The sequence below is a fragment of the Aspergillus melleus genome (assembly GCF_016097325.1).
Source record: "Aspergillus melleus strain CBS 546.65 chromosome Unknown contig9, whole genome shotgun sequence".
NCBI classification, from domain to species: Eukaryota; Fungi; Ascomycota; class Eurotiomycetes; order Eurotiales; family Aspergillaceae; genus Aspergillus; species Aspergillus melleus.
The window spans coordinates 508,057-532,302 of NW_025763378.1; the positions used below are offsets into that span (position 1 = coordinate 508,057).

The 24,246-nt window shown below is 52.0% G+C and overlaps 5 protein-coding genes and 1 non-coding gene across 6 annotated transcripts; 2 read left to right on the top strand and 4 right to left on the bottom strand.

Annotated features, from left to right (window-relative positions):
- Positions 1–2,474: 2,474 nt before the first annotated feature.
- Positions 2,475–3,950, bottom strand: LDX57_012867 (uncharacterized protein; the record flags this gene model as incomplete). The annotated part of the gene is made up of 5 exons (XM_046094616.1): positions 2,475–2,960; positions 3,021–3,217; positions 3,280–3,397; positions 3,451–3,482; positions 3,542–3,950. The coding sequence occupies 5 exons, from the start codon at positions 3,948–3,950 to the stop codon at positions 2,475–2,477; spliced, it is 1,242 nt and encodes a 413-aa protein (XP_045950595.1).
- Positions 3,951–5,308: 1,358 nt separating this feature from the next.
- On the top strand, positions 5,309–9,526 carry LDX57_012868 (uncharacterized protein; the record flags this gene model as incomplete). The annotated part of the gene is made up of 5 exons (XM_046094617.1): positions 5,309–5,478; positions 5,534–5,624; positions 5,689–8,526; positions 8,584–8,880; positions 8,939–9,526. 5 exons carry the CDS (start codon positions 5,309–5,311, stop codon positions 9,524–9,526), a joined length of 3,984 nt encoding a protein of 1,327 aa, XP_045950596.1.
- Positions 9,527–10,323: 797 nt separating this feature from the next.
- LDX57_012869 lies at positions 10,324–10,394 on the bottom strand. Its single transcript has one exon. It is a non-coding gene; the product is annotated as a tRNA-Gly (tRNA).
- A 514-nt stretch (positions 10,395–10,908) lies between these two features.
- On the bottom strand, positions 10,909–14,177 carry LDX57_012870 (putative nuclear serine protease HtrA2/Nma111; the record flags this gene model as incomplete). Its single annotated transcript, XM_046094618.1, has 4 exons — positions 10,909–11,082; positions 11,143–11,340; positions 11,393–13,696; positions 13,764–14,177. 4 exons carry the CDS (start codon positions 14,175–14,177, stop codon positions 10,909–10,911), a joined length of 3,090 nt encoding a protein of 1,029 aa, XP_045950597.1.
- A 1,166-nt stretch (positions 14,178–15,343) lies between these two features.
- On the bottom strand, positions 15,344–16,708 carry LDX57_012871 (uncharacterized protein; the record flags this gene model as incomplete). Its single annotated transcript, XM_046094619.1, has 2 exons — positions 15,344–16,128; positions 16,474–16,708. 2 exons carry the CDS (start codon positions 16,706–16,708, stop codon positions 15,344–15,346), a joined length of 1,020 nt encoding a protein of 339 aa, XP_045950598.1.
- A 5,379-nt stretch (positions 16,709–22,087) lies between these two features.
- Positions 22,088–23,627, top strand: LDX57_012872 (DUF2841 domain-containing protein; the record flags this gene model as incomplete). The annotated part of the gene is made up of 5 exons (XM_046094620.1): positions 22,088–22,280; positions 22,335–22,425; positions 22,477–22,817; positions 22,867–23,052; positions 23,107–23,627. The coding sequence occupies 5 exons, from the start codon at positions 22,088–22,090 to the stop codon at positions 23,625–23,627; spliced, it is 1,332 nt and encodes a 443-aa protein (XP_045950599.1).
- Between the last annotated feature and the right edge of the window lie 619 nt (positions 23,628–24,246).

The window sequence follows — 24,246 nt, forward strand, 5'->3', positions numbered from 1 at the left end:
ACAGGTCGTTGTACCAGGCTCTCTTCATTATCTTGTTCTTCACTGCCCACCTCTACTGCATACCAGCCAGTCATAATGCAGGCGGAATCTTTTACCGCAAAGGACGAGAGAAATGGTTGATTTCTTGTGAAATTCCCCGGAAGAAAAAAGATGGGAATCCGCGATCGGGCCAGAGACAAGCTCTGGTAGTCTATTGTCGGTGAGCAGAGAGTCTGCCCGGGAACCCTAAACTCGGTACTGGACGTTACATCTCAAGCTCCCCAAGGAGCATGGGCGCAGTCATGTTCTCTGCCCCTCTCTTTGTCAGGCGACGCCGCAACGTCCATGAGGAACCTGATCTAGTTGGATTCAAGCCTCACTTCCCTAGGTGCAAGTGACACCCATTCTTCGATTGGGTTGCTCAGCCCTTCAGCGTTGGAATAGGTCAAGTGCGAACGGTTTGGCATTCGGATGGGCGTGGACAAAGATTCTCCAAGAAAGTTCAAATCATCAAAGCCATCTAGAAGAAACTTCCACGCATGCTTCTCTGCACGTTCCCACTCATCGGTGGCGTCTTGTCTCTTCGGTCGATTTGTTTGGACATATTCAAGGTTTCCAAGCCCGGATTATGAGTCTGCCTTGTCGCGAATATTGAACCGAGAAATAGAAAAACAGAAAATGAGACAAAAAAAGAAGAAACTAAAGGACCCAGAAGGCAGAAGTCTAGGCTTCCGTGGAGATGCAACTTACCTTAGCCAGAATGCCTGTAGAAGAAAGAACACGGCGCATCCCAGCCAGAACCCATAGTCTATCAACAGAGAAAGAAAATTTGTTTACCTTATCAACATAGAGCAGAAAGAGAATATGAGGAATTTTGGAAATCACTGCCAATCACAATTGTCCAGGTTGAGGCAGGATGGAAGATCTAGAAAACGGCAGGGAAGCCCAATATCCGAGACATACGAATGCTCTGAGTTGAGGGCATCTTGGCAGAGTCATGTCGGGAATGGGTCCCGTCTGCTTGAATTTCAAATCGATTTGTCTTACATCCAGTAGAGAAGCAGAAAGAGAGAGAGGTTGGAAACGACAGGGGTTGAAGGTGGCTGCTCAGCTGGCAGGGTATCTGTCCGATTGATTCAATTAATCATGATCAACCCCGCCCAAAGGGATTTGAGTGAGCCAGATAGCTTCGGTAATTGTAATCAATGTACGTCCTGACCGGATGCAAGAGACGAGATGGGATGGGATGCAATGAAGTCGTCGTCTAGAGAAGGAAAGAGACCAGCCAAACAGGCAAACCAGACAAACACAACAAACCAACCAAACATCCCCAACCCTTAGTCATGGTCGCCAACCAATGAAGACCATCCTGCACGGTGAAGAAGTATAGCTACATCCATGAATGACAATTACTCTGTCTGCGCCCAGAATCCAGACTCTGCCGAGTACCGGGAGCAACCTCCCGCTGGCCTCAGCGCCAGGGGCACGATGATCTGCGGTCCCGACAAAGCCCCTGCTAATCAAACGATTCGTCTTGATCTGCAGCCCCGTTGCGCGGATGACCTTCCGGTCTCCCTTACTACGCGGGATGGTCCTTGCACACGACGGCATCATAAAACAAGTCTGGACACACCTGTACGACGAGTCTCGATCTGGGGTAAGGGAAAAGGTTAAGGCCCTTTCCCGCTGACGCCGTGCCCAGCTCCGAGGGAATTTGTACCCCCGTGCCCTTCTGATTTGCCTCTACCGTGGGTCTGGTACAGCCCCTTGGTCGAATCCCATTCGCAGCGTTGAGGATCTGTCATGCACGACAAGGGACCAGGGTAAAGCCGATGCCAGAGTAAATGTTGAAGTCACAGTGACTTCGGCAGTGGGGTCAGAGCCGGAAATAGAGGGTGGGAGAGTGAGGATGGAAGAAAAGGTAAGAAATCTGGCACGGTCCCCCCGAGCCTTGCACAAAATCGCAGCAGCAACTTGTGACTCGCACAAGACGTACCTTTTCCCTGGAAGGCCAAACAACTCACGTCACTCAGAACCAGCTCCCAAGTCCTTAGCGGCATTTTGTTCTTCTCGCTTCTCGACGCTGCTGTGCGGTCCGAGATAATGGTGAAACAAGAGATGCATTTCGCACGAAGTTCGGAATACATACACCGCTAGGAGAGAAGTCACGTAGAGGGGAAGTAAAACCTCGGATACAAGGAAATACAGACTACGAATAGCTTCGGCAGGACAAGCATCAACGGATAGGAAGGAAGAAAAGTAGAAAGTCTTCGGGAGACATCATACCATCTTGTCATCGTACACACCAAATTATCCCTCCTCATGCCACAAATCCTCCGTTCGCAGCCAGATCCACACACTCTCCTCCAACTTCTCCTAATTACAAATTCCGCGCTTCCACAGCTTCTTCGTCACTGTTGGCCTATCAAAAGTATTCATATGGTTGGACAAAGCAATATTGTTCGGGCGCGACTGATCGACAGTGGCGGCCTCCTTTACGCCGCTAGAAGAGGTTCCTTCTCCGCATACTGAGGGGGCTGCTCGACGGGCTGCTCAATGGGCTGCTCGACGGATTCCGCCACTGGCTCGGTCTTGGGGGCTTCGGGGAAGTCGGAAGAGGTGAACGCGGGCTCGGGCTCGGGCTCCTTCTTGATAACGGGAGTGGGAGCAACCTTGGCGACTTCCGGCGACACAGAGCGGCGCTGGCCGGGAAGAAGCCCCTGCGCCTTGACACTGCAGTCAGTGACATACTGTTGGACAATGCCCGTTGCGCGGAAAGCGCGCTCCTCGGCCAGATCCTTCAGCTGATGGGCATGGGACTCCACGATGCCCTGGACGTGCTCAATCTGCGCATCGATAACTTCACGGTTGTTCATGTAAACCAAGGGTCCGATGTAAGCGATAGTGGCGGCAAGAAGCGACAGTCCCCAGAAAGGCAGGAACTTGATCAACCAGTAGGCAGAGAACGCGGCAAAGAAAGCCTAGAAAAGTTGTTAGAAGACAGATCTTCTGCCAGGAGCGTTTTTGGAAACCGAACATACAGCAACGGTGTGAACAATGTTCTCGGCGAACAGGATGCGCTGGAACTCGAGCAGGACAAAGTCAAGAAGCTGCTCGATATCTTCCATCACTCCTTCAAGGGTCTCCTTAGGAACGGTGTAGTATTTGCGGGGACGGAAGTTCTTGACAAGGCCTTGCGAAAACAAGACTCGACCACCAATTTCGGCGGCAGTGGTGACTAAACGAAAGTCTTGTTAGCACGCATCGCTGTGTCATCACGCAGCAATTATATGAACCTACATCCCAAAGCCACATAAGTAAATTTGAAAACCCAGCGGAGGAGAGGCAGGTAACGGGCGGCAAAGATGAAGGTGACGACGGTCGCAAAAGAAGCGGCGGTGGCTCGGGGTTGCTCCCACTAAGAACTGGTCAGAGTCGCAGCTTTTGACACCGAGGTTGACCAAGACTCACGCTCAGAAGGCTGTACAGCAGGGAGTGATAGTCTGGAACATCATAAATTAATCGATGAACTTGGAAGTCTCGAGTGTTTTCGACTACATACGGGTCAGGGGTTGGCCGGTCGCAGTGGTCACTGGAGTTGTCGACCGAGTGTTCCTCAATTCGCGAAATTCCTGTCCGGTACGGGATGCTTCGGATTTGATGTTATCAACGACGGGGCCTGCGAGAAACCACCTGTCAGATACAGAGCCACGAGGGTTGGAGAATATGAAAACCAAGTACCCTTGGTGATGGCATCTTTGACACCTTATCACCAAGTTGGAAATCAGCTGGGTTTGTGTAACATTCCGCGAAACCTCAAGAGATCGAGATGAACTGGCGATAACGGCAGAGTCAGCATCAAAGTGTCTCCCAAAAGCCACATTCCAGGCATCTCCTGAGTCCACACATACCTTACCGCCCGCTTTCGTTTCGGGATAGGCCACATAGCCAGCATTTGAAGCGTCGGCCATCTCGGAAGATTGTGTGGATAAAAGGGACTTAGAAAAATAAAGCTGCGGAAAAACAAACGAAGCTGGCGTTCCACGGGAAGCCCAGGGGGAAGGAGAAATAAGTACAAGGTGTAGGGAAGAAAACGAATGAAAGAATTGAAAAAGAGAATTACAAGAAGAAGAAGAGAATCAGCGTGTCGAGGGTGGGCGACGTGAGGGATGGGCGGAGAGAGAAAGATAGGAGAAGGAGAAGGAAGAAGAGAGGGTGATGCAATTGACAAGCGAGACAGACGTCGTGTGCTTCCCGGGCTGCTTCCACTCCGAACTACTTGGACCTGCTCAGTCCACCTCGCCGAATCACCGCTTGTTGATTCTAGTTTCGGTTTGAAATTCCACGGCTCCTATTTCTTTCGATCTAGATAATTGTTTTTTTTCCTACAATTTACATCATCTTCCCCGTATTCGTCGGGTTGACTTCCCCGCCATCTCGCTGCGATTTCTCAGTTCAACTCGACCAAGATTCTAGACCCGGTCGGCATGTGATAACGGCTTCAGGGAGAGGAGATCTTGAAGCAAGAGGGGAGCGACAAGACAATGCCACCGAATGGGTCATCATACAGATCTGCTACGTAGACTGGCGCATGCAAGGGGGATTTCTCGCAGAAGGATCTGTCGAAAGGCACTCGTTGGCTTACACTCCCTACCGCTAAATTGTGGAATTGCCTTTACTGATTGACGTTCTGCGCATATGTTTCTCCTGAGGGAGCACGGAGTAGATGCGTGTATATTTAGCATCATCCACCCCGGGACAACAAACACCACAGCGCCCCTAACATTGTCTCGACGCATTTTTCTCGTTCATTCATTCATCGAGTCCAACCGTTTTTCTTGACCGTGGTTCGAGATCAAGGTGACATCACGATCACATCGCTGTAACAGTGCCCATGGTTGATTTGGAATGATTCGCGGTGATTTCCATGGTTTATGGAGAATCTTTACGGTTCTTGAACGGGAAACCAGTCATGAGAGATTGACAGAATAGATCTGATGCTAGTCCATCAGTCTTGAATAGTATAAAGGGAACTCTCCATGTATGTATCGTAGTGGATGCCTGATTGTGCAGGCAGTCATGATGCAATGGTCACGTGAGGGCACGCGTTTCTCTGTTTTGATGCTTCGAACTTCCCGCAGCGACGGACAGTCAAGACAAGTCTCAACTCGACCCTCGCCCTCTCCGCCGTCCACCCGCCCCTTTGGATGCCCCCTCTATCTTTTGTCGCCATTTAATGCTCGGGCTGCTTTTGCCCCTGCACATATCTTAGATCCCATCCGCCCCTCTCCGCCTAGTTTCCCGCTGAATCGCCTTTGTTTACATCGCCATGGCCGCGCGGGCGCAGAAGCCGGTCGGCTCTGCCGCATGGATCTCGACCGAAAAAGAGAACGTGACGCAGCTGGTGGATCAGGAAATGGAAGAAGTCGAGTATCCAGTGCGTCATGAGATGGATTGGTTGAACGAGCATATGTCCGAGATCTTTTCCAACAATCAATTGTCCGTTGCGACCGACATATCCCCTACATCGTTGCCCGCGCTGACACCCGCATAGCAATTTCACTGAAGCCTTCAAAACGCCTGGCAAACTTAGAGGCAAAACCCCTCGAACTGCACGAAAACGGGACGCCAATGAACCCCGACTGGTGCGCACCTCTCCCCTTCCAATGTTGATTCTGCTTGGATTATTTATTGACCACCTATATATAGCCTTTGAGTGAAGTCTTTTCTTCCTCCCACAAGCGCGTCGAGAACAAATTCAACGCTAGCCCGGCAGCTCACCGGTCACCTACTAAAGCCATTCCCCCTCCAACTTTAGCCCTCAGCCCAACCAAGACCAAAACCCAAAACCCCGCGGAAAATGCGTCGCACCCTGAGTACCCCGACCTGAGCAAAAATCTCAACTCTTTCCCCAAATACAACACCGACTCGGGCTATCATGGCATGCAAGATGACGATGAAGAGGAGGAAGAGGAGAACGGCGACGACGACGACATGGTCCTAACCCAGGTGCAACCTGAGTCTCAGGCGTCAACACAGCCTATTGAGAAAGAACCAACTCCAGCAAACACACAGGAGCACCGCTCGTCCCCCGCCCGTCGCACAACAGGAGGCTCGTTCCATTCAGCACAGGAGAATGTCCGTCAGCGTGGTGAGACGGTCGAGCCATCCCCGAAGAAGAATACCGACGAGCCTTCTCCTGAATCACCGGCCAAGACCGAAGAACCGGAACAACCGACCGATATTTCTAGCCCAGTGCAACAACAGACTTCCGAGCCGATAAAGGAACCGGAACCGGAACCTGCCCCGGAAACGACCACAGAGCCAGAAATGGCGCATGACGAGGAGCAACAGAAACTTGATGAAGCGCAAGATAAAGAAGAGCAGGAAATTGAGCCGGAGCTGGAGCCGGAGTTGAAACCTGAAGACCAGGCTGCGCAAACCACTGCCAAGTCGTCCCCAGTGAAAGCCGCCGTGGAAGACCCCGTGGAGCCTCCTTCCGAGCCCCAGCATGAGGAACATGAAGAGCCAGAAAATCAAAACAATGATGATAAGGATGAGATGGCTCTCGATGATAATCTCGACGACCTCGGCTCGCCTTCCGATGGTTCAACACCCGAGCGCCCCCCGATCCGGAAGAGCAGCTTATCTTTCGCGTCGCTCCCTGCTCGCGAACCGTTGATGAAGAGAAGCCTGGGCGGCACTAGGCATTCTCGCACTAGCCACATTGATACTTCCAAACTAAGTGGTATCGGTTCTAACTACCTTGGCAGACAGACGGGTGGGCATAGAATGACCCAGGCAGCTGCGGATGACAACGCATCGTTGAACGACCGAATGGACGTCGATGAGAACAGAGAGACAACCCGCGATGATGACCACGATACGGACACTCGAGCAAGCAAACTGCACACCAAGTCGTCCACTCAGAGGCTTCACGAGAAGATCAGCATGCTTGGGAAGCTTCAGCCGTCGCGACCCACGAAGTCCATCCCCTCGGCCCCCAGTTTGGCTCCTACTACGCAAGTGTCATACCCTGAACTCCCGGCAACCAAGTTGGACACAAGACCGGAAGAGAATAACCAGAAGTCCCACGAGGAGACGCCAGCCCCAGAACCTATGGCAGTCGACGACGATTGGATCAAGCCATTCAGCTCGCCTTACAAGACGAACATGCCCAGACCCCAGGCGAAAGATGTTGCGGAGAAGAATTCGTCCCCGACTGTTGAGACGGAGCGCAGCTTCCAGAAGGACAATGACTCTGTTTCCCAAGTCCACAGCACGAACAATGGCGAGAAGACCAGGGCCAGCGCGAAGCAGTCATCCGAACAATCCCGTGAGAAATCCTCCACGCCAGTTTACACATCCCCGCACCGTTCTTTCCACAAGAGAAACGGATCCTTTTCCTACAACGACTCTCTCAGGTCTACTACACCAGTCGGTTCTCCCTCGCGTCAACAGGATGGTCCGATCAGCGCGTCCAAATTTCGATTGCAATCCATCGTTAGATCTGCCAAGGGTCTGTTCTCAAATGCCGGGGGAGTGTCTGCAGCTGCCAAGGTGGAGGCTTCTTCTCCCGGTGAACCTCCCAGTGTTGTTCCTCAGCCCCGTGAGCGCGCCAACACAGTTGCTGCCAATGAGAAGCAGCAGCAGCCTGCTCAGCCTTCTAGCCCACGACCCGAGGGCCGCAGGACTCGTAGCTCGACGGAGCAGAAGCGCAAGCAGAAGGAGCAGGAAGACCGCAAGCGTGAAGAAGAGGAAGAGGAAGAGCGAGCCGAGAGGGCTAGGCAGGAAAAGCAAGAGAAACAGCGGGCGGCACAACTAAAGGCTGCTCAAGAGAAAGCAGAGAAGGCCGCCCAGGAGAAGGCTGCTGCTGCTGCCGCTGCTGCAGAGCAAGAGGCGCGTGCTGCTCAAAACTCGACGTCCATCACGGCCCCGACCCCTCAGAGAATTCCTCAGATGCAAAGGCATACGTCAAGAGAGCCAGAAACTGCCTCTCAGGCACCTAAGCAGGGCCCTGGCCGACCTGCCAAGCCCAACCGGGACACATTGCAGAAGCCTAAACCTCAGCCCGTGTCTATTCGAGTCGGTAGCGCCCTCTCTCGGCATATACCTATGGCGTCCAGCGTGACAGAATCAAGCCTCCCGGCGCCCACGCCAGCTTCGGCTACGAAACAACCTGGTCTCAAGAAAAAAGCTAGCAACCAGTCCTTGCACACTGCATCCTCAAACAGCAGTTTCAAGAGCACGGCGTCGACTCAATCGCAGCGGAAAGCCCAGCTCGCAAGTGAAAGGAAGAAAGAACAGGAGGAGCGCGAGGCACGACGCAAGGAAGAACAGAGACGGGAGTTGGAGCGCCGACGGGCTGCCCAACAACAGGAAGAGGCACGTCGTCAGGAGATGCGAAGCCGGGCTGATAATGAGCGACGGGAACGGCTTGCTGCCGAGGACCCCAAGAAGGCCGCTCAGATGCAGGCAATTGAAAAGCGGAGGTTGGAAAATGCTCGGCGGTTGGAGAGACAGGGAAGCCAGCAGCCTAATGAGATGGTAAGTTTGATTCTTCTCGGTGAATGAAGGATCTAATGTTAACCAAATCTTTTTCAGGCACCGTCGACAGCATCACAATCCGCCCAGCCTGCTCGGCCTGCGTCCCGACTTGGGTCTATCCAGCCTTTTGGTCGTTCGATCAACCCTCCTCAGCCTAACCCGGCCAAACCGCCCAAGCGAGGGTTGGACGAGGAAGCGAGCCACCGCCCGGCTGCAACCAAGACCAGTACCATCCAGCCTTCAGGTGAGACCAAGCGGAGAAGAACCGAGGACGAACACAGTCCGGTTATGCGACCCACGATGGCACCGCCTATCCGGCAGTCGAATATCCGGAAGGAATCAAACATTCGCAAGGTGAGTCCCCTCTGATATCAGACAGCGTTCGATGAACCTGTGCTAATGACGTTGCTAGGATCCTACGAAACCTTCTATCTTCGGCCACGGGAAGCCCTCCCTGTCGCACCAGACTGGATCGTCAATCTTTAAGACTGCTCAGCCTCAAAGACCTGCCCACCCCATGGACATGGCGAAGTACACGACCGGCAAGATCCCCTTCGCGGAACCGTCCAATGCTCAGCAAGCTCAACAGCCTGCGCCGCACAAAACGCCTGGTGCCAGCTCGTCTCAGAAGCCACCAGCCAAGCCGTCGCCCAAGTACCCCAGCGGCGAGAACATTCACCTCCCCGAGATCGCCACCGACAGTGAAGACGAGGACTCGGAAGCCGAGATGCTTCCCGTGCCGAAATGGGCCCAGCCCAAGGAGCTCGAGAGTCTTCTTCGACAGCAGGAGGGAATGGAAGTGGACTCTATCTTTGGGCCCATCGCGCCATTCTCGCTGGAGGATACTTTCAAGGCCGACAAGAAGATCAAGAAATTCCGCGAGCGAACCAGCAGTGCGAACTGGGCGGGTACCGACGCATTGACCCAGGAAGAAATTCGACGTGATCTTGCGGAACGACAACGCTTGCGATTGAATGGGGGGTGGACTTTTGGAAATTAACCTTTCTTCTTTTCTCCTCTTTTTTCTCACTCTGAGCGTTCACAATTGAATGGCTGGATGTTTCTTTTTACATCACTCACCGGGTCTTCATCTTTTTTTCTCATTTCTATCTTCTGGTTTAAACCTTATGGCATGGTGGTGTTTCTATTTTGCGTTGTTCATTTTAGTCATGATGTATCCATCAGGAAGGGGGTTCTGGTGCTTCGAGAAGTTTATCGATTTTGTTTCTTCTAGTTCAAGTTTTGATTTCTATTCCCATAGAGCTTAGGATTTCTTATCAATGATCAATGGACGGCTCTTTTTGATATCGTTTACCTGGAACAGTTGATTAATCTGAGGATGGTGTCGGTCTAGAACGGTAGGATGGGGCTACAGTACTTAATGCAAGACAGACAGATCTCTCTCCCCTTCTATATCCACTCTCACTCCAGACGAAGAAGGTAGCTCGTTAATTATCTAGTTGGATTAGGAATTAGCCAACACCAACAAATGATTTATAACCCAGTAGGTCTAGTTATCTATAACAATTGTAAACATATATTTCACGAAAAATGCCTGTTCTGTCTACGACTACACCTTCCCCAAGCAATGTATGGTGTTCGGTTCGGATACATATAAATTCATCCGAACCCAATTCAACCAAGCACTCCTAAACAAGAAAGATATGAAGATTAAGTAAAGATGCAATTAAACAAAGGAGGTATCCGAGATAAAGAAGAAGAAGAATGAATATGGAGGAAGAAGGAGACGAAGTAAAGTGAAATTAATGGCCGATACAAGATATCAAAAAAAAGAAATGCATCATCCGTGAATCGAACACGGGCCTCGTCGATGGCAACGACGAATTCTACCACTAGACCAATGATGCTAGTTGATGTATTCCGGTTCTTCTTTAAAAAATATAAAGTTGGAAGTGCTTTAAGTTAGCAGAACATTCGAAAGGTTATCGCTTTACATATCCAGGTATCTTAATTATACTCCTTAGGGAGGTATCGAATACACAACAAGTCAAGTCAAGATAAATTCAAACAATAAATAACCAGGAAGTAAGTGAGTAGCTCTTCGAGTAAATTTAAAATTGTAGAAATTTTTTTGATCCCTTTCCATGTCCCATATCCCTATTCCTGTCCTATCCATCCATTTTCTCTGGTTTTTCACCTTTGTTCGAATCTTCATTTTGTATGCGTATATGGCATATAGCGTATGGCGTATGGAGTATGCATGTGTAGGTAATGCAGGTATTATGTATGTACAATCCACTTCTCTAATCCCCTGCTACTTGACGTAGTGAGAGAGGGAGATCCGGTTATCCACCTTGACCACCATCCTACTCACCCTCCAGTCGAAAACAATCTTCTATCATACAGTCCTTCACCACCAACCTACTCCGTATCGGGTTCTATATCACTAACCTCATCGAATCCCTCGTCCATGGCGTCCGGGTTCAGATTCGCCACGTCGGGATCGATGCCATCTTTATATTTGTCTTGGGCATGCGAAACGGTGCGCCAGCCCGCGGGGTGCGAGGCATCTTTGATGTATTGGGACATGGGGAACTGGCAGTACAGTTAGATAAAGGAACGGAAAAAAGGGCAGAAAAGCCAGGGAGGACTTACATAATGATCGTTCTTCTTCATAGTCACCACCCACGGCACATTGTCAAAGGTGACGGCGCGCAAACGGAAGTAGGTGTTATCCGGGATCTTGTGGACCTCCTTGACGAAGCGGTCGAGGTTGGGCGTGGGGACGCCGTTGACGGCGGTGATGAAGTTGGTCGGGGAGAGACCATATTGGTAGGACGGTGATCCGCGACTCTGGGCTTCATTAGTAAATGATCTCAAAGAGATGGGGATTGTTGATACATACCCGGGCGCTCACGTAAACCTCGCTGTGAAGTTTCGAAATCTGTTGGCGCACGGCGTGATGAGGCTTCTGCAGCACGGCACCGCAGAATACCACCGCTCGATCCGTCTCCAAATCCTCGGTGGGCACTGTCGGCACGTGGATGCGCATCTCCTGCCCGTTCCGCACGATCAGAGCCTCCAGGACCTCCTTGTCATACATGATATCCAATTCCGACACGCGGGTAATCAGCTGGCCATCCAAGGTGAGAATAACATCACCCTCCTGGAAGGAGTCCGTAGACTCAGAAGAGAACCCGGCTGGCGGACAGTCGACCTTGCGCACCATGAAGAGCTGATGCCGCGACGGGTTAGCCTGGGTCACCTTCTGGATCCATTCCTCCGACACGCCCATGATGCGTGCCTGGCTCATCTGTACCACGTAGCTCTCCATGTTCAGGATCCGCAGCTTCGGCATTTCGCCCTGCTGGATCTTCGAGGTCACCGGCAGCAACGATGGCGTCGCAAACCCAAGATGATATTCCACATCCTTGTGCGAGGAGGGCGTGCGTTCGCCGAGGTAGTTCAGCCACAGCGCCTGCACGACGCCGTCCTCGCCGATCAGGACGCCGTTGGAGCATTGTCCGCTGAGACCCGTGTCGACCGTGACGGCGTCCAGGTTGATGGCGCGGTACCGCGGGGCCGAGGCGTTGGCCGGGATCGAGACGGTTGTGATATCAGTCACGGCCGTCTTGGCGACGACTATGCGGAAGTTCTGGTTGAACCCGACGAAGATGGTGTCCTGCCCCTGCTTGATGTACTCCGTGCTCAGTTTGGCACTCTGGATGGGCGCCTGCACCAGGCTCGGGTCATACTGCACGATGGAGTAGTTCTGCAGCGGGTGAAGGAAGACCACCTTGGCGTTGACGATGATCGAGTCTGCCACGGTGATGTTGATGTCGCAGAGGTCGTAGGGCACGATGGCGCGCGACACCACCACCAGACCTTTGTCGGCGTCGATGACCAGGCCGAATCCCGTCTTCTTGGCCTGCGGGTACCCGTCCAGCTTCAGAGGCATCGTGCACGACACGCGCACAAAGCTGCGCACAATTTCGGCGGCGGCCGGTTGGCTGACACCGTCGAGCTGGATGAAGTCGGCCTTGCGCGGCACGGGCGGTAGGGCGGGTAGGGGCCCGGCTAGGTCGGAGAAGTCCCAGAGACCGGACTCGTCGTTACGCACCGCCAGCCGCATCTTTGGATGCCAGTGGCGGTCGATGTACACGATGCTGGTGCCACGGGTGTGCAAATCCCGGATGTGGCGGTAGGAGATGACCACGCGCGAACGGTCGGGGATGGTCTTCATGACCTCAACGAACTCGTCCAGGTTGCGGGTGCGCCGCTTGTCGACCGAGTCGATGAGCCATCCCGACAGCGTGTTCTCTAGCTTGAAAGAGCCGGCGGCCTCGCAGACGTATACACCGCGCGTGGCGATGGCGTAGAGTCGCGCTTGCTGGTACGACAGGTCGTGGAACGTGCCGCCGGCCACCGTGACGAAGCGGTCGGGCGTGATCGCATGCAGGTCGCCAACCTGGCACTCGAGCTCCACATTCTGACCGCCTCTCTGCACCAGCAGACGCACCGTCTGCCCGACGCTGGAGTCTAGAATGTCGTCCAACCGGATGAACTGGGTCAGTAGCTCCCCGTTCACCTGCAGGAGCACGTCGCCCTCCTCGAGCTTGCCATCTGCGGGGCCCTCGGGCAGGATGATTTCTGCCACTAGCATGCTCGTCTCCGTCGGCGCCGTCTTGCGCACGGCTGCCTCCCACTCCGAGATTAGGCCTAGGCGGCGACACTCGTCGAACGGCTTCAGGATCCATTGGGTCTGGATGGTGCCTCGTGTGACGGGCTCGCCGCGGCGAATGCATTCCAGCGCGCGCCGCGGTCGATCCAACGGCAGGAAGTAGTCGGTCGCCGCCCCGTCTGCACGACCACCAGCCTGCAGGGCGATCGCGTTGCCGTCGATGTTGACGACTGGACTGCCAGAACTGCCACCGCTGGCCGCCGCCGCCGCCTGAATGTAGTTGGTATTAAAGTCACTGTAGCCGTCGCCGTACTCGGGAGCGTTGCGGTCTAGTCGACTGATGACACCGGACAAGATACTCAGTTTTTCACCGGCATCGTTACCTACGACGCGGATCTCCGAACCCACGCGAGCGCCGTCCGGTTGCAGTTTCAGCTCCGTCAATTTCATGTATTTGATCGCCTTGGGGTCGAATTTTAGTAGACCAAAGTCGTGTACAGGATCCCGATAGACGGGACGAACGTCGCACTAATCAAAAAGCCAATTAGCATGGGAGCCGACTAGAAAAACCGATCCCATTGTTGATAGCACTCACTTCCTCATGATTATCAAAGATACAATACCCCCAGAAAGGCCCCGGACAGACAACATGTCGATTGGTTAGGATATACCCCCTTTCGGCATCGACGACAAAGCCTGTGGCCTGGCTACTCATTGAAAGTTCCGTATCGAAGGAACACGTCTGACAGAAGTGAATCGACACCACACTCTTGACAACCTCCTCGATGGTCGCCTGCCATTCTGGCGAATCGGCTTGGGCGGGACCAATGGCCAAGACGCGACCGGCATCCTCCTCGTCCTCGACGTCGTAGACGGTGCCGTTGGCCGGGGTCGTGTCGCCGGGTGTTAGAGTCGAGTTTTCGGGCTTGAGGTGTTTGGATGGACGTTCAACGGCGGCGGCGATGGCGCTGCGTTTGCGCTTGGCGCCGGCATCCCCGTTCAGATCCATTGCGTATGAGAACGAAGACAATAAATGGCGAGAACCCGAGCGCGGTCGGATCGAGGAGACGAGGGAAGAAAGCGATCGGATGGGTGCACAATTGACGCTGATGGAGGCCGATAAACACCAAGGATTCCCGGCGAGCTGATTCAACGGCGATAGACGGGGATTCGGGGATGCGAAAAATCCGACGGGTCTAGAAGGAGGAAGCGACCGCAGTGGGAGGGTGACACAAGAAGTCGAAGTCTCCGCAGTGAAGGAGGAAAGAGCAGACGACGAGGCTATCGAGGTTGGCGCCGCGGGAGAAGATGACGAAACGGCAATGGCGACGGTAACGGTTGAAGTAGAAGTAGTCGTAGTAGTAGTGTTGGTTGTAGCGACGGTCAAGCTCCTTCTGCACCAAGGAAGCCAGACAAAAGACATCCACGAGACCCCCCAAAAAGATGGAAAAGAGGAGAAGGTGGGGAAGAGGAGGAGAAAGATGCAGAGGAGGTTGGAAGGGGAAGCAAAGGAAGAAGTGAGGAAGAAACAAGAAAAAAGAAGGGAAGAAAAAAAGAAAATGAGGTCAGGCGAATTGAGCTGCGGAAGTCCCGTGATTGGACCGTCGCCCTCCCTCCGCCTTTTCGGCGTTGTCCAGATGACCGCGCATTGCTACGTCTTACAGACTACCAGTGACACTAGGAAATGATTTCGAATATAGAAGAGTGTGGGAAGAGGGAACTCGACGCTCGTACACTTAGTTTACACACGCTCGGTCCATCTCTTTGCCTCATGACTCCGGCTCGAGTCACTCTCCTTGACCTCCCTGTACCCCGTCTGAGGACCTCCGAGGACGAAGTATCCACCGGTTCTTCCCTGCCATCGTCGATACCTCCGTTCCTTTTGGGACAATGGTAGTTCCCCAGGGAGGATTGAGGGTATTTCCTTCTTCATGCTTATGCCAATGAGTGTGACATGTAACGGTGCAAGGGCCTTCGACGCGGCAGATTTTGAAGGTGTTAAACCGGCATTCTCTCTATCTCTGCGTTGCCGACGGGGAAGCAGTTCAATGAGAAGCGTCCCCTTAATATGCCATTATTTGGTTCTCGTCCCGCCGGAGAGATCCTCTTTCCAAGCCGCTGTCGGATGAAAAGGCGACTTCTCTGAATCCAGCTTGAAGCTCTCGGATTCGCCTTTCAGACAACGGAGTCCGTGGCGGGCGACGGGCTGGGCTTGCCGTTCCCTTGCGATGGCTGCGGACTTTGCTGGGGTGTGCCGTGCGCCGTGTGCGAAAATAGTTCGCTGAGCCTGTTGTAGATATCGTTCATGGACGACATGTGCGGAGGCGGCGTCATGATGCCAGGGTTGGGCGGAGCCACGCCGCCCGATTTCTTCGCCCGGTCGGCCACGGTCGCCAGGTACGCGAGATTGGCCTGTAGCCGCCGCATGCACTCGAGGTACTCGGGGCTCGGCTTTTGAGCCGGCCCCTTGGTCGCGTCGGCAGCCTGCTCCGACGTGGGTGACGGGTTGTTGGTGTTCCCGTCCGGTCCCCCGGGCTGGCTGGCGGGCGGACCCCCCGCCTTGCCGGCGGCTTGTAGATTCACGACTTCTTGCAAGAGCATTGAATTGATATCGAGGAGGGCGGCGACGCGAGCCTTCTCGCGTGCCGACGCGGCGGGGGTCGGGGACTGAGCGCTGGCAGCGGCCCCTTGGGAGCCTTGCGAGGGCGGTTGCGACGGAGTTTGCTGTTGTGGTTGTTGTTGTTGTTGTTGTTGTTGTTGTTGTTGTTGTTGCGGGACGGGTCTCTGTTGCTGCGCGATCGCCATGTTGTTTGCCGACACGGATGCCATGTTCTGAGAATAGGATTGCGCAGCGGACGAAGGAAGACTGGCAGCGGAGGTGGTCTGCGGAAGAAATTGGCCCATGGAGGTCGGGACAGGTGGCTGGGCGAATGGAGGCGCTGAGAAGTTGGCGTGGGGTCCTGATCGCGCATCCCGTTAGCGGCGGTTCACCGACCAAGAGTGACCCTCGACGTCAGAGGTGCCTGGCTCCCCCGGACCTGACTAGGTGTATGCGAGAGTGATCCAATCAGACCGGGCAGAGACTGGGAGGATTTTCCGATGCAAACGCGCAGTCCTCGAGTTCTCGAGGGATGAGGAGGGCGGACAGGAGGTGACCGTCATGAAACAACAACAAAGAGTGGAAACAAGAAACGAAGAAGATCAAACAAGGCCAAACAATGAATATCGATCGAGTAAGAAGGGGGAAAGAAAATTAAGGAAAAAAGAAAAAAAAGAAAGAAAGAAAGACGATCGATCTGACATACCGGACGAATGTTGGGGAAAGCCGGCGGGCATGACCGCTCCACCGGGACCGGGTTGCAGAGGCACACCGAGGGCAGACTGCTGGGATTGGTGCGGTAGATGGGCAGGCGTCTTCTGCTGGGGAAAGGAGGGCATTGCGTTCGAGTAGTAAGGAAATGGCTGACCGGGTGGACTCTGCGAGGTGACGGGATAAGGGGGTTGCGGGTGCAGAGGATAGCCGGGGTTGTTGGGGTCCATCCTGCTGCCCAGATGCTTCGTAGGGACGGTGTCTGGAGGGCCGGTGAAGACTCGAGATGAATAATAATAATGAAAATGGGATAATCGTAATAAACACAATAATGACAATAGCCGATCGTGGTAGGATTATAATTTTAATTTAGTCAAGCACGGACGGAAGGGCAGGAATGGGCCGCAGCGAAATGTTCTGGAAGGGTTGCCCGAGTGGATAACCATGTAAGAGGAAATCAAATGAGAAAATAAATATAATAATAATACAACACCGGAGTATATATAAGAAAAAGAAAATAAAAAGGTGTAACAAGGGACAACCACAATAGGAAAAAAAAAGGTAAAAGAATGGAGGGTCAACGAGTGACGGTGATTGGCCGAGGGAGGTTGGCCACAGGGAGAAGATGGAGTGAATGGAGGGAAGCGAGAGAGTCGAAGGCGAGAAAGGCGACAGGAAGGAAAGAGGCTCAAGAGCCAAGCGCCGGCCGGAGCGATCTGGAGCGAGGCGAGGATGCAATTTCCAGGGAAAGTGAAGGAGGTCGCGAGACAGACGGATCGACTGGCAGACGAGAGGAAAGAGAGAAAGAAGATCCTCGGGTGGGCAGAAAGCCAAGCCATTCGGGGCGGTGTGGAGTTCCTTAGTCTACGGAGTATCTACTACTCTCTCTACCTTCCATACCTATACTCCAGTCCTCTCGATGATCATCCTCTCGAAACAGCGGTCTCTTCTCAGTTCTCGAACAAAAGTACTCTCCTGCCTCCCAAATTCTAATATTATATTAACCTCATCCATCCACTCGACTCCGTCCGGCTCACAATATCCGTGAGATACATCACACCCACCACAGCGCTTTGACAATGGCGTCGGACCCGAGGTCAACCGACAGATTCAGATCCACCGACGAGGTGTAGTCCTGTAGGAGTGTACTCCGTACTCCGTGGCAATGGAGAGGCAACCCCTAGGAGTTGCCTCGATTGACTTTGCAGATCTCCCGTCGGTTTCTCCCTGCCGGCTCCGACTCAGGGGCGCATTGCATTGATTATTCGGGACTGCATATCCTTGGCTTGGTTGAGAATGGTTTGGAGCAGGTCCAGAAGATCGCTATACGGGGTACTAACTATACTAGTTAAGACTGCTCCGTACGGAGTACTCCGTCAGTACTTCTGCCCCCAGTCCTAAGGCTACACCTCTAGTGGCCGGGGATGGATCTACATGCATACATACACATACATTCATGCTTCGATCTGCTTGATTTGCTTAACCGAACTTAGTTATTCGCAATAGTCAAGAGTTAAAAAGCCATGGTCGGGCTGGAGCTTATCCTCCGGCGTCAGCCTCTGGTCTACCATGACAGGCGGAGAACTACCGACAGGAGTACATCCCTTGCCTACGGAATACTATCAGCCTATCTTTGACATAGGTCTGTCAGTGTCACTATAGTTAGCTATACTTACGTTGTACATTCTGTCATCCACACCTTTGTCCATAGGGTCAACTGACAAGTATGAACTAACACGAGAAGGAGAACGATGGAACTAGGAACCCGACAGCCAGGGATAGGGTAACTATGCTTAACTATGTACAATCTCTACTCCATAGTTGCGCGTTATACCCATAGCTTAGTCTTAATCAACAACACCTTAACACAACATACTTCCCATAACCCGTACCTAACAAGCTAACTACCTTACACTTCCTAGCCAACTAACTGTACGATACTTTGTCCACAAGGCAACCCTGAACCTAGCCCCTAATCGAAGAAGTGGATAGAAACTAAGGCAATACCTACTATGTACGGAGTATGGAGTACCTACGATCGGGTGATCTACCTATCTACTTACATACCTACCTCAGATCCACCTAATCCAGCCCAGCTCAACCATGCATTCAACCATTACTCAATTTCAGCCAGCCACGGGTTTTTCCACGGGGAGGACGAGATAGTTACCCAGTACGGCGTAACTACGTAAGCCTAACTGAGTACTCCGTAACTATATCCAATATCTAACTTTGCCTTCCTATAACTATGGATATTTAATTAGAGAGTGACTAACTATAGTAGGTTATCCTAGTTACTATAACAAGATCCTGCTCCATGGGCTAGCTATACTATACATACATTCCTCGTAGAAGGTAGATAGCTAGGAGCTAGTAGATATGTTTTAAATAACTACACTACACCGTAGTTAGACATGATTAACTATAGACAGTAGAAGGTATGTATAGTCTACCCAGCCCTAATTAAAACATTCCATAAATTCTACTCCGTAATTACCTACCTACCTATCAAAACCAGTCCTCTCCCTCCTAGATAGCTAGCTAATTATCTAGGTAGGGAGGTATCGTCCTCCTATTTCCGCACACACACACACACACACACACACACACACACACCCTCCTACCCTCCCACCATCCAACCACCATTCCCAACTCCCAAGAACCCAGTCCATATTATCCACAATAAGTAGAGAATTAACCCAACACCCCTACCTACCACACAAACATAACCCACGGTAATCCCACCAAACCCAACCCAACTCAACCCACCCCAGTCCAGTCCAGTCCAGTCCAACCCAACCCAACCCAGCAAACAAACCCAAACCAAACCCAAACCCCAGTACTCCATACAGAGTACTCCATACCATGCACAGAATACCAATAGCACGGAACCCGCCAGCCACCTCTCATTTTTCCCATCATGGGACACCGGAAACAGATTCCGACGAAGGTACGAATAACCGGCGGACCGCGATACGGGAGAGAGAGAGACCTCCGCCACGATGATCAGTCATATTCATATTCATATTTGGTGCTAAATATTGCATCTGTTGACTCCATCCGATTCCCTAGGTACATACAGTACATACATACATACATCGTCTGGTCGGCGCTGACACATCATGTTTTGGAAATGGTTAGGAGTTAGGCAGGTGGGGACGGAGGTCCATTTTATTTTTCTTTTTATTCATCATTCTTATGATTATTTTGGAGGGTTTGGCGTTTAAATGATATTTCAATTTCAATTTCAAATTTTGAGTTTTGACCTTTTCCCTCTCCATTATTACTATTTTCTTTCTCTTTCTTTCATTGCTTTTTTTTACTTCCCCTCCTGAAAAGCAACCCCAATCTCCTAACCGCGCCTCCGAGGGCAGACAAAAAACCATCCCTGCAAAAATCGAACAATACGAGGGGTTTATGATTCGCCCCGCGCTAACGGCGGACAAGATATTTCACCAGAAACCACCTACCGTAGTTACCTACTGTACCTAGTGTACCTGCCAACCTACAGTACAAGTCAACCCGGGGCTTGGAATGACCGCCCCCCCATCTGCACTCTGCAGGCAGCCATTCCACCCATTCGCTGGACGATCAGCGGCATGGAAACCCTGTTCGGCTACTGCAACCAACGGATTTCCTGCGTGGAACAGGCGGAAAGACATCAATTATCGGGCTGTGATTCATCATCTGGAGAAAACGCACCGGGTGGAGTCACAACGGAGAATGGAGCGTCAATGTCCACGGACCCAAACCACCGCGTCTGTAGGCGCAATAAAATTCGTAATTTCTCCGGATGCTCCGCGGTATGGGAAGGGAGGTCGGTCACTGGAGGGTTCGATCAGTGTGGCGAGGTTTCAGGGTAATGAAGTAGGAAATTGCTGCGAGAGGGAAAATCAAATAAATTAAAAAATCCAAATAAAAGAAGGAAAAAAAGGGAAAAGACAGCTGTGGCAATCAACTTCACCTAGATATCCCAACCAATACACAAGTTCAAGCTCAGTCAAGCCCCTTGGGTCGAGAGTCTAGACTTTACGAGTCAGTGATCGGCTCTTGACGTTCGGCCATGTGGATAACAGCTGCAATAAGTTGTGTTGTTCGTTCATCAGTTAATAAAATAGAACCGAGTATGAAGTTGGCACTAGCTCCCCAAACCATACCTGTCCGCAACCGTTTCTCGACCTCACCTGCAGCTTGTCCCTGTAGCCGCGATTTTTTTGATTCGCACATCCCCGTCCTGGGCTGGCCGGTTTTGGCAACCAGACGGACTGGACCACCTACGTCAACTGCACTTTAGCCATTACATACATGCTTTTCTGCACTGGCTGTGGGTGTCAGCTGGGACACGTATAGGCGGGTGGATTATTGTCTGTCTCCTTTCTGTCAGCAAAAGGCGCCGATTTCTCTGTTCCGGAATTGGTTGGTGTTAGCTGTATTCGGAAGCTGGGAGCATTATCCCCATATGGTTGCGAAAAGGTGCATGACATCTATCAATGCCTGACACCCAATGTATCAGGCAAGGAGTCCACGGAAGAGTATCGGGAGCGGGAGAAATTGTGGAAAGATCGAGAAGAGGTAACAAAACCCAGAGAAGGAAATGGGACTCACAGGCCGAGATGTACCGTGATGGTGGATAGTCTACCCCACAATCCATACTGATCAGTTCCAAACTTCACCTAATCGCGGTTCTCCTTTTGAAATTCCCATGCACTTGCACCATATCACATGCCAGGTTGCTTAAATGAGCACTCTTGAGGGCCTGTAGATGGTCGTTTGAGGCGCAACGAGCTATTCTGAGAACAGCATGGGCCACCAAGTTGGTGAAGGTGCAGATAAAACAATAGGCATTGACGGTTTGAAACGTAAAAGAAACTACACACTCGCAAGCATGTATCATGCAGGTGTGATCCCAATACGACCAGATCCTGCGTTTCCGTTGTCGAGGCAGCTGATCATTGGAGGCGATAATGATGCAGAAGGGCATTAGTTTGTACGCCCAATGCATCCGAGCGGATGGGGAGTCCCGTCAAATGTTGTGCCACATAGGGCCACGCACATTAGTGACACAGCTTTGGGCTGATCCATTTTTTTTTTCTTGTCTACCGTTCATTACGGTGTAGACTCGGCTCCAGGCTAGTTGCTGTCTCCCCGATTATTTTCTTTTGTTTTTCTTTTCTGGCCTGTTCTCCACTTTGAGATTTCCCCCTTCAGGTGTGTCGGGATCACTCTCTCGGCTTCGAAGGGTTTGACGCATATAAAGTGGGTTGGGGTGTCTCGAAAGGAAAAGGAGAGCTTTGAACTTAGGAAGTCCCTGTAACCTTATTATTTGTGGATCCAAACATTGGCTGCTCACTTTCTCCTGCATCTTGAATAATGCTGCCTCTCGTGCCCTGTACTTAAGGAAGTTTGCTGAAGCGTAGGTTCACTTTCTTCCGTACCTGATTGGCACCAGGAGAATTAAAAGTTAAAAGAGTACAGCCGATCCCTCAGTTTCCCCCTTGGTCTTGGAACAGAGGCCAGTGCAACCACATTCCATGGTACTGTAACCACAGGCACAGATTTGTTGCAGACACTCACTGACTCTTGCCTTTCAGTCACACACACCTATATCGATGGACGCGCCGCTGGACGGACAGAATTCCATGCACTTTGCCCTCATCTACCTCGATGAGAGTGGCAAACTCCGCTTCGAAGCCTCACCTTCTATCGCAAGCAACTGTCAAACAATCTTGTCCCCAAACGTAACCGATTCGTTCCTGCGAGCTGTGGCCCTTTCGAGCAAGGGTGGTTCACCGAAGCTTATAGGTATGTGTTGTTATTCTCCTGCATAGGGCTAAGGGATTAACGAGGAACAACCAGGCTCTCCAGGGTCGCAGTCAGATGATGCAAGAGGGAAGAGCCCGCTGTCGCCACAGTCACCAAACCAAGACTCGAGTCGCGGGTCATCGATGTGAGTGTTGATTCGTGCTTGGTATACTCATCAGGATCTGACCAGGCATAGGTTTCACGATGGCAACCCACCCAAAAGAAAGCGGGTTTCTCACGAATGTGTCGTGCCTATGAGCATTAATTGCCACCAGAAAACCATGCTTCCTGTACGGAATCACGCTCTGTTACGGCGGTACTATGAAAAAGCATTCGAGAGCCTGCAGCAGATCAATTGCCGGATCCTCGCCAAAGCATACATCAAGCTTGTGGAGCCTCGCAAGCAGGTCAACTTTCCTTACAATGGCCGCAAGATCATCGCCGGGGCGTCTCAGCAGTTCGATCCCGAGTTGACGAAGCCAGCATGGTGGCCATCAGGGGTCACTCATCGTGAGCCTGATCATCTTCTCAAACCAGGTAGGTCCCAAATCGTCCCAGGTCGTGAATAATACTGACCATGGAATAGAGAGAATTCGTCTGCTGGTGCATATTCTATGTGAACTGCGAACCAGCCATGCCATTTGCGTCGAAAGGCTCAAGGAAGCCGACCAATCAATTAGACGTTCGATCTCGCCCCAAGAACGCATGCCGGTCTTGGATGAAATCTATAGCGTGCGAGAGGAGGAGGAAAACTACCTCGATGGCAGGACCGGTAAGTTCTGACACCAAAGCGATCTTCCCACGGACAAATTCTCACATTCCGCAGATGGTCAAGCAGTCGTCTGCGTGTCCCGGGTACACCTACCCGACATGGCCGATGCTCACAGCATGGGCTCGTCCTCGGGCAGCATGCTGAAATCGGACATCAACCCCGTGTACAGGAGAGAAGTTCCTGACATGGAATCTCACACCTCCGTCTTCCCGACCAGCGGTGGCTCCCCGACAAGCGACACTGCAGAGAAACGAAGAAAAGAGAGCAGTAAGCTCAACCACAGCTTGCCGGCCACTTGGGACCACTGCGTTCAGCCCTCACTCCCGCCCCTGACCAACCCCAAGCGAGCCCGCGAGGGCGAGAGCTCATACCCCGTGGACATTTCGAATCCCTCCATGTTCCATCATGACACCCCTACCTCAGTCCCATTGGACAGTCAGACCTTCCCGCTGAGGTATTACAGCGAGCCACACCTCAATCACCACCACAGCCAGTCACAACCGGCCCTTCCCGTGCTAGGACTCTCTGGAACAGAGTTGGGAGGGTGTCCTCAACCATACTATTTTAATTATTAGACATCTCCTTTGTCCACTTTCCTTTGTCACTTGGAAATAGTTTCAGCGATCTCATTTCCTTTGTTCTTTCTTTTGTCCAATTTCTTTTGTTGTTCAGCAGGATCGAAGGCGCGACGGGAGCGTTCATTAACGGCAGTCAGGGAAACACAACACAACACAACACATAATACTCAAGTTTCGGTTCTTCAGGAAAGGAAACTCGAAAATAAAATCATCCACAGGAGTCCGGGATTGCACATATCTGATCATATATCCGGAAGGGAGTAGGGTGTGCCAACAGGGCTATTTATGTTGCTGGGAAATGCGCAGGAGGCGCACAATGACCTAGAGAAAGACCTTACCTAGTCATCTAATATCAAATAATGAGGCGTATCAACAGACATGTGACGAATAAGTTGAATCAATTGACGAGGTAAGGGGGAGTGAGAAGAAAGAAATGCATGAAGCTTGACCGACTGGAGAGGAGGAAGGGAGGATGAGAAGGCGACGGAGGGAAAAGAAGAGAGAAACGAAGGGGGAGAAGGGAGGCTTCCTAATCGGTCCACGTACAGCGGGCAACCCCAAAAAGTGGGAAACCGGCACGCTTCGGTCGATCCTGCGAGGGAGATCTCTCCTACAT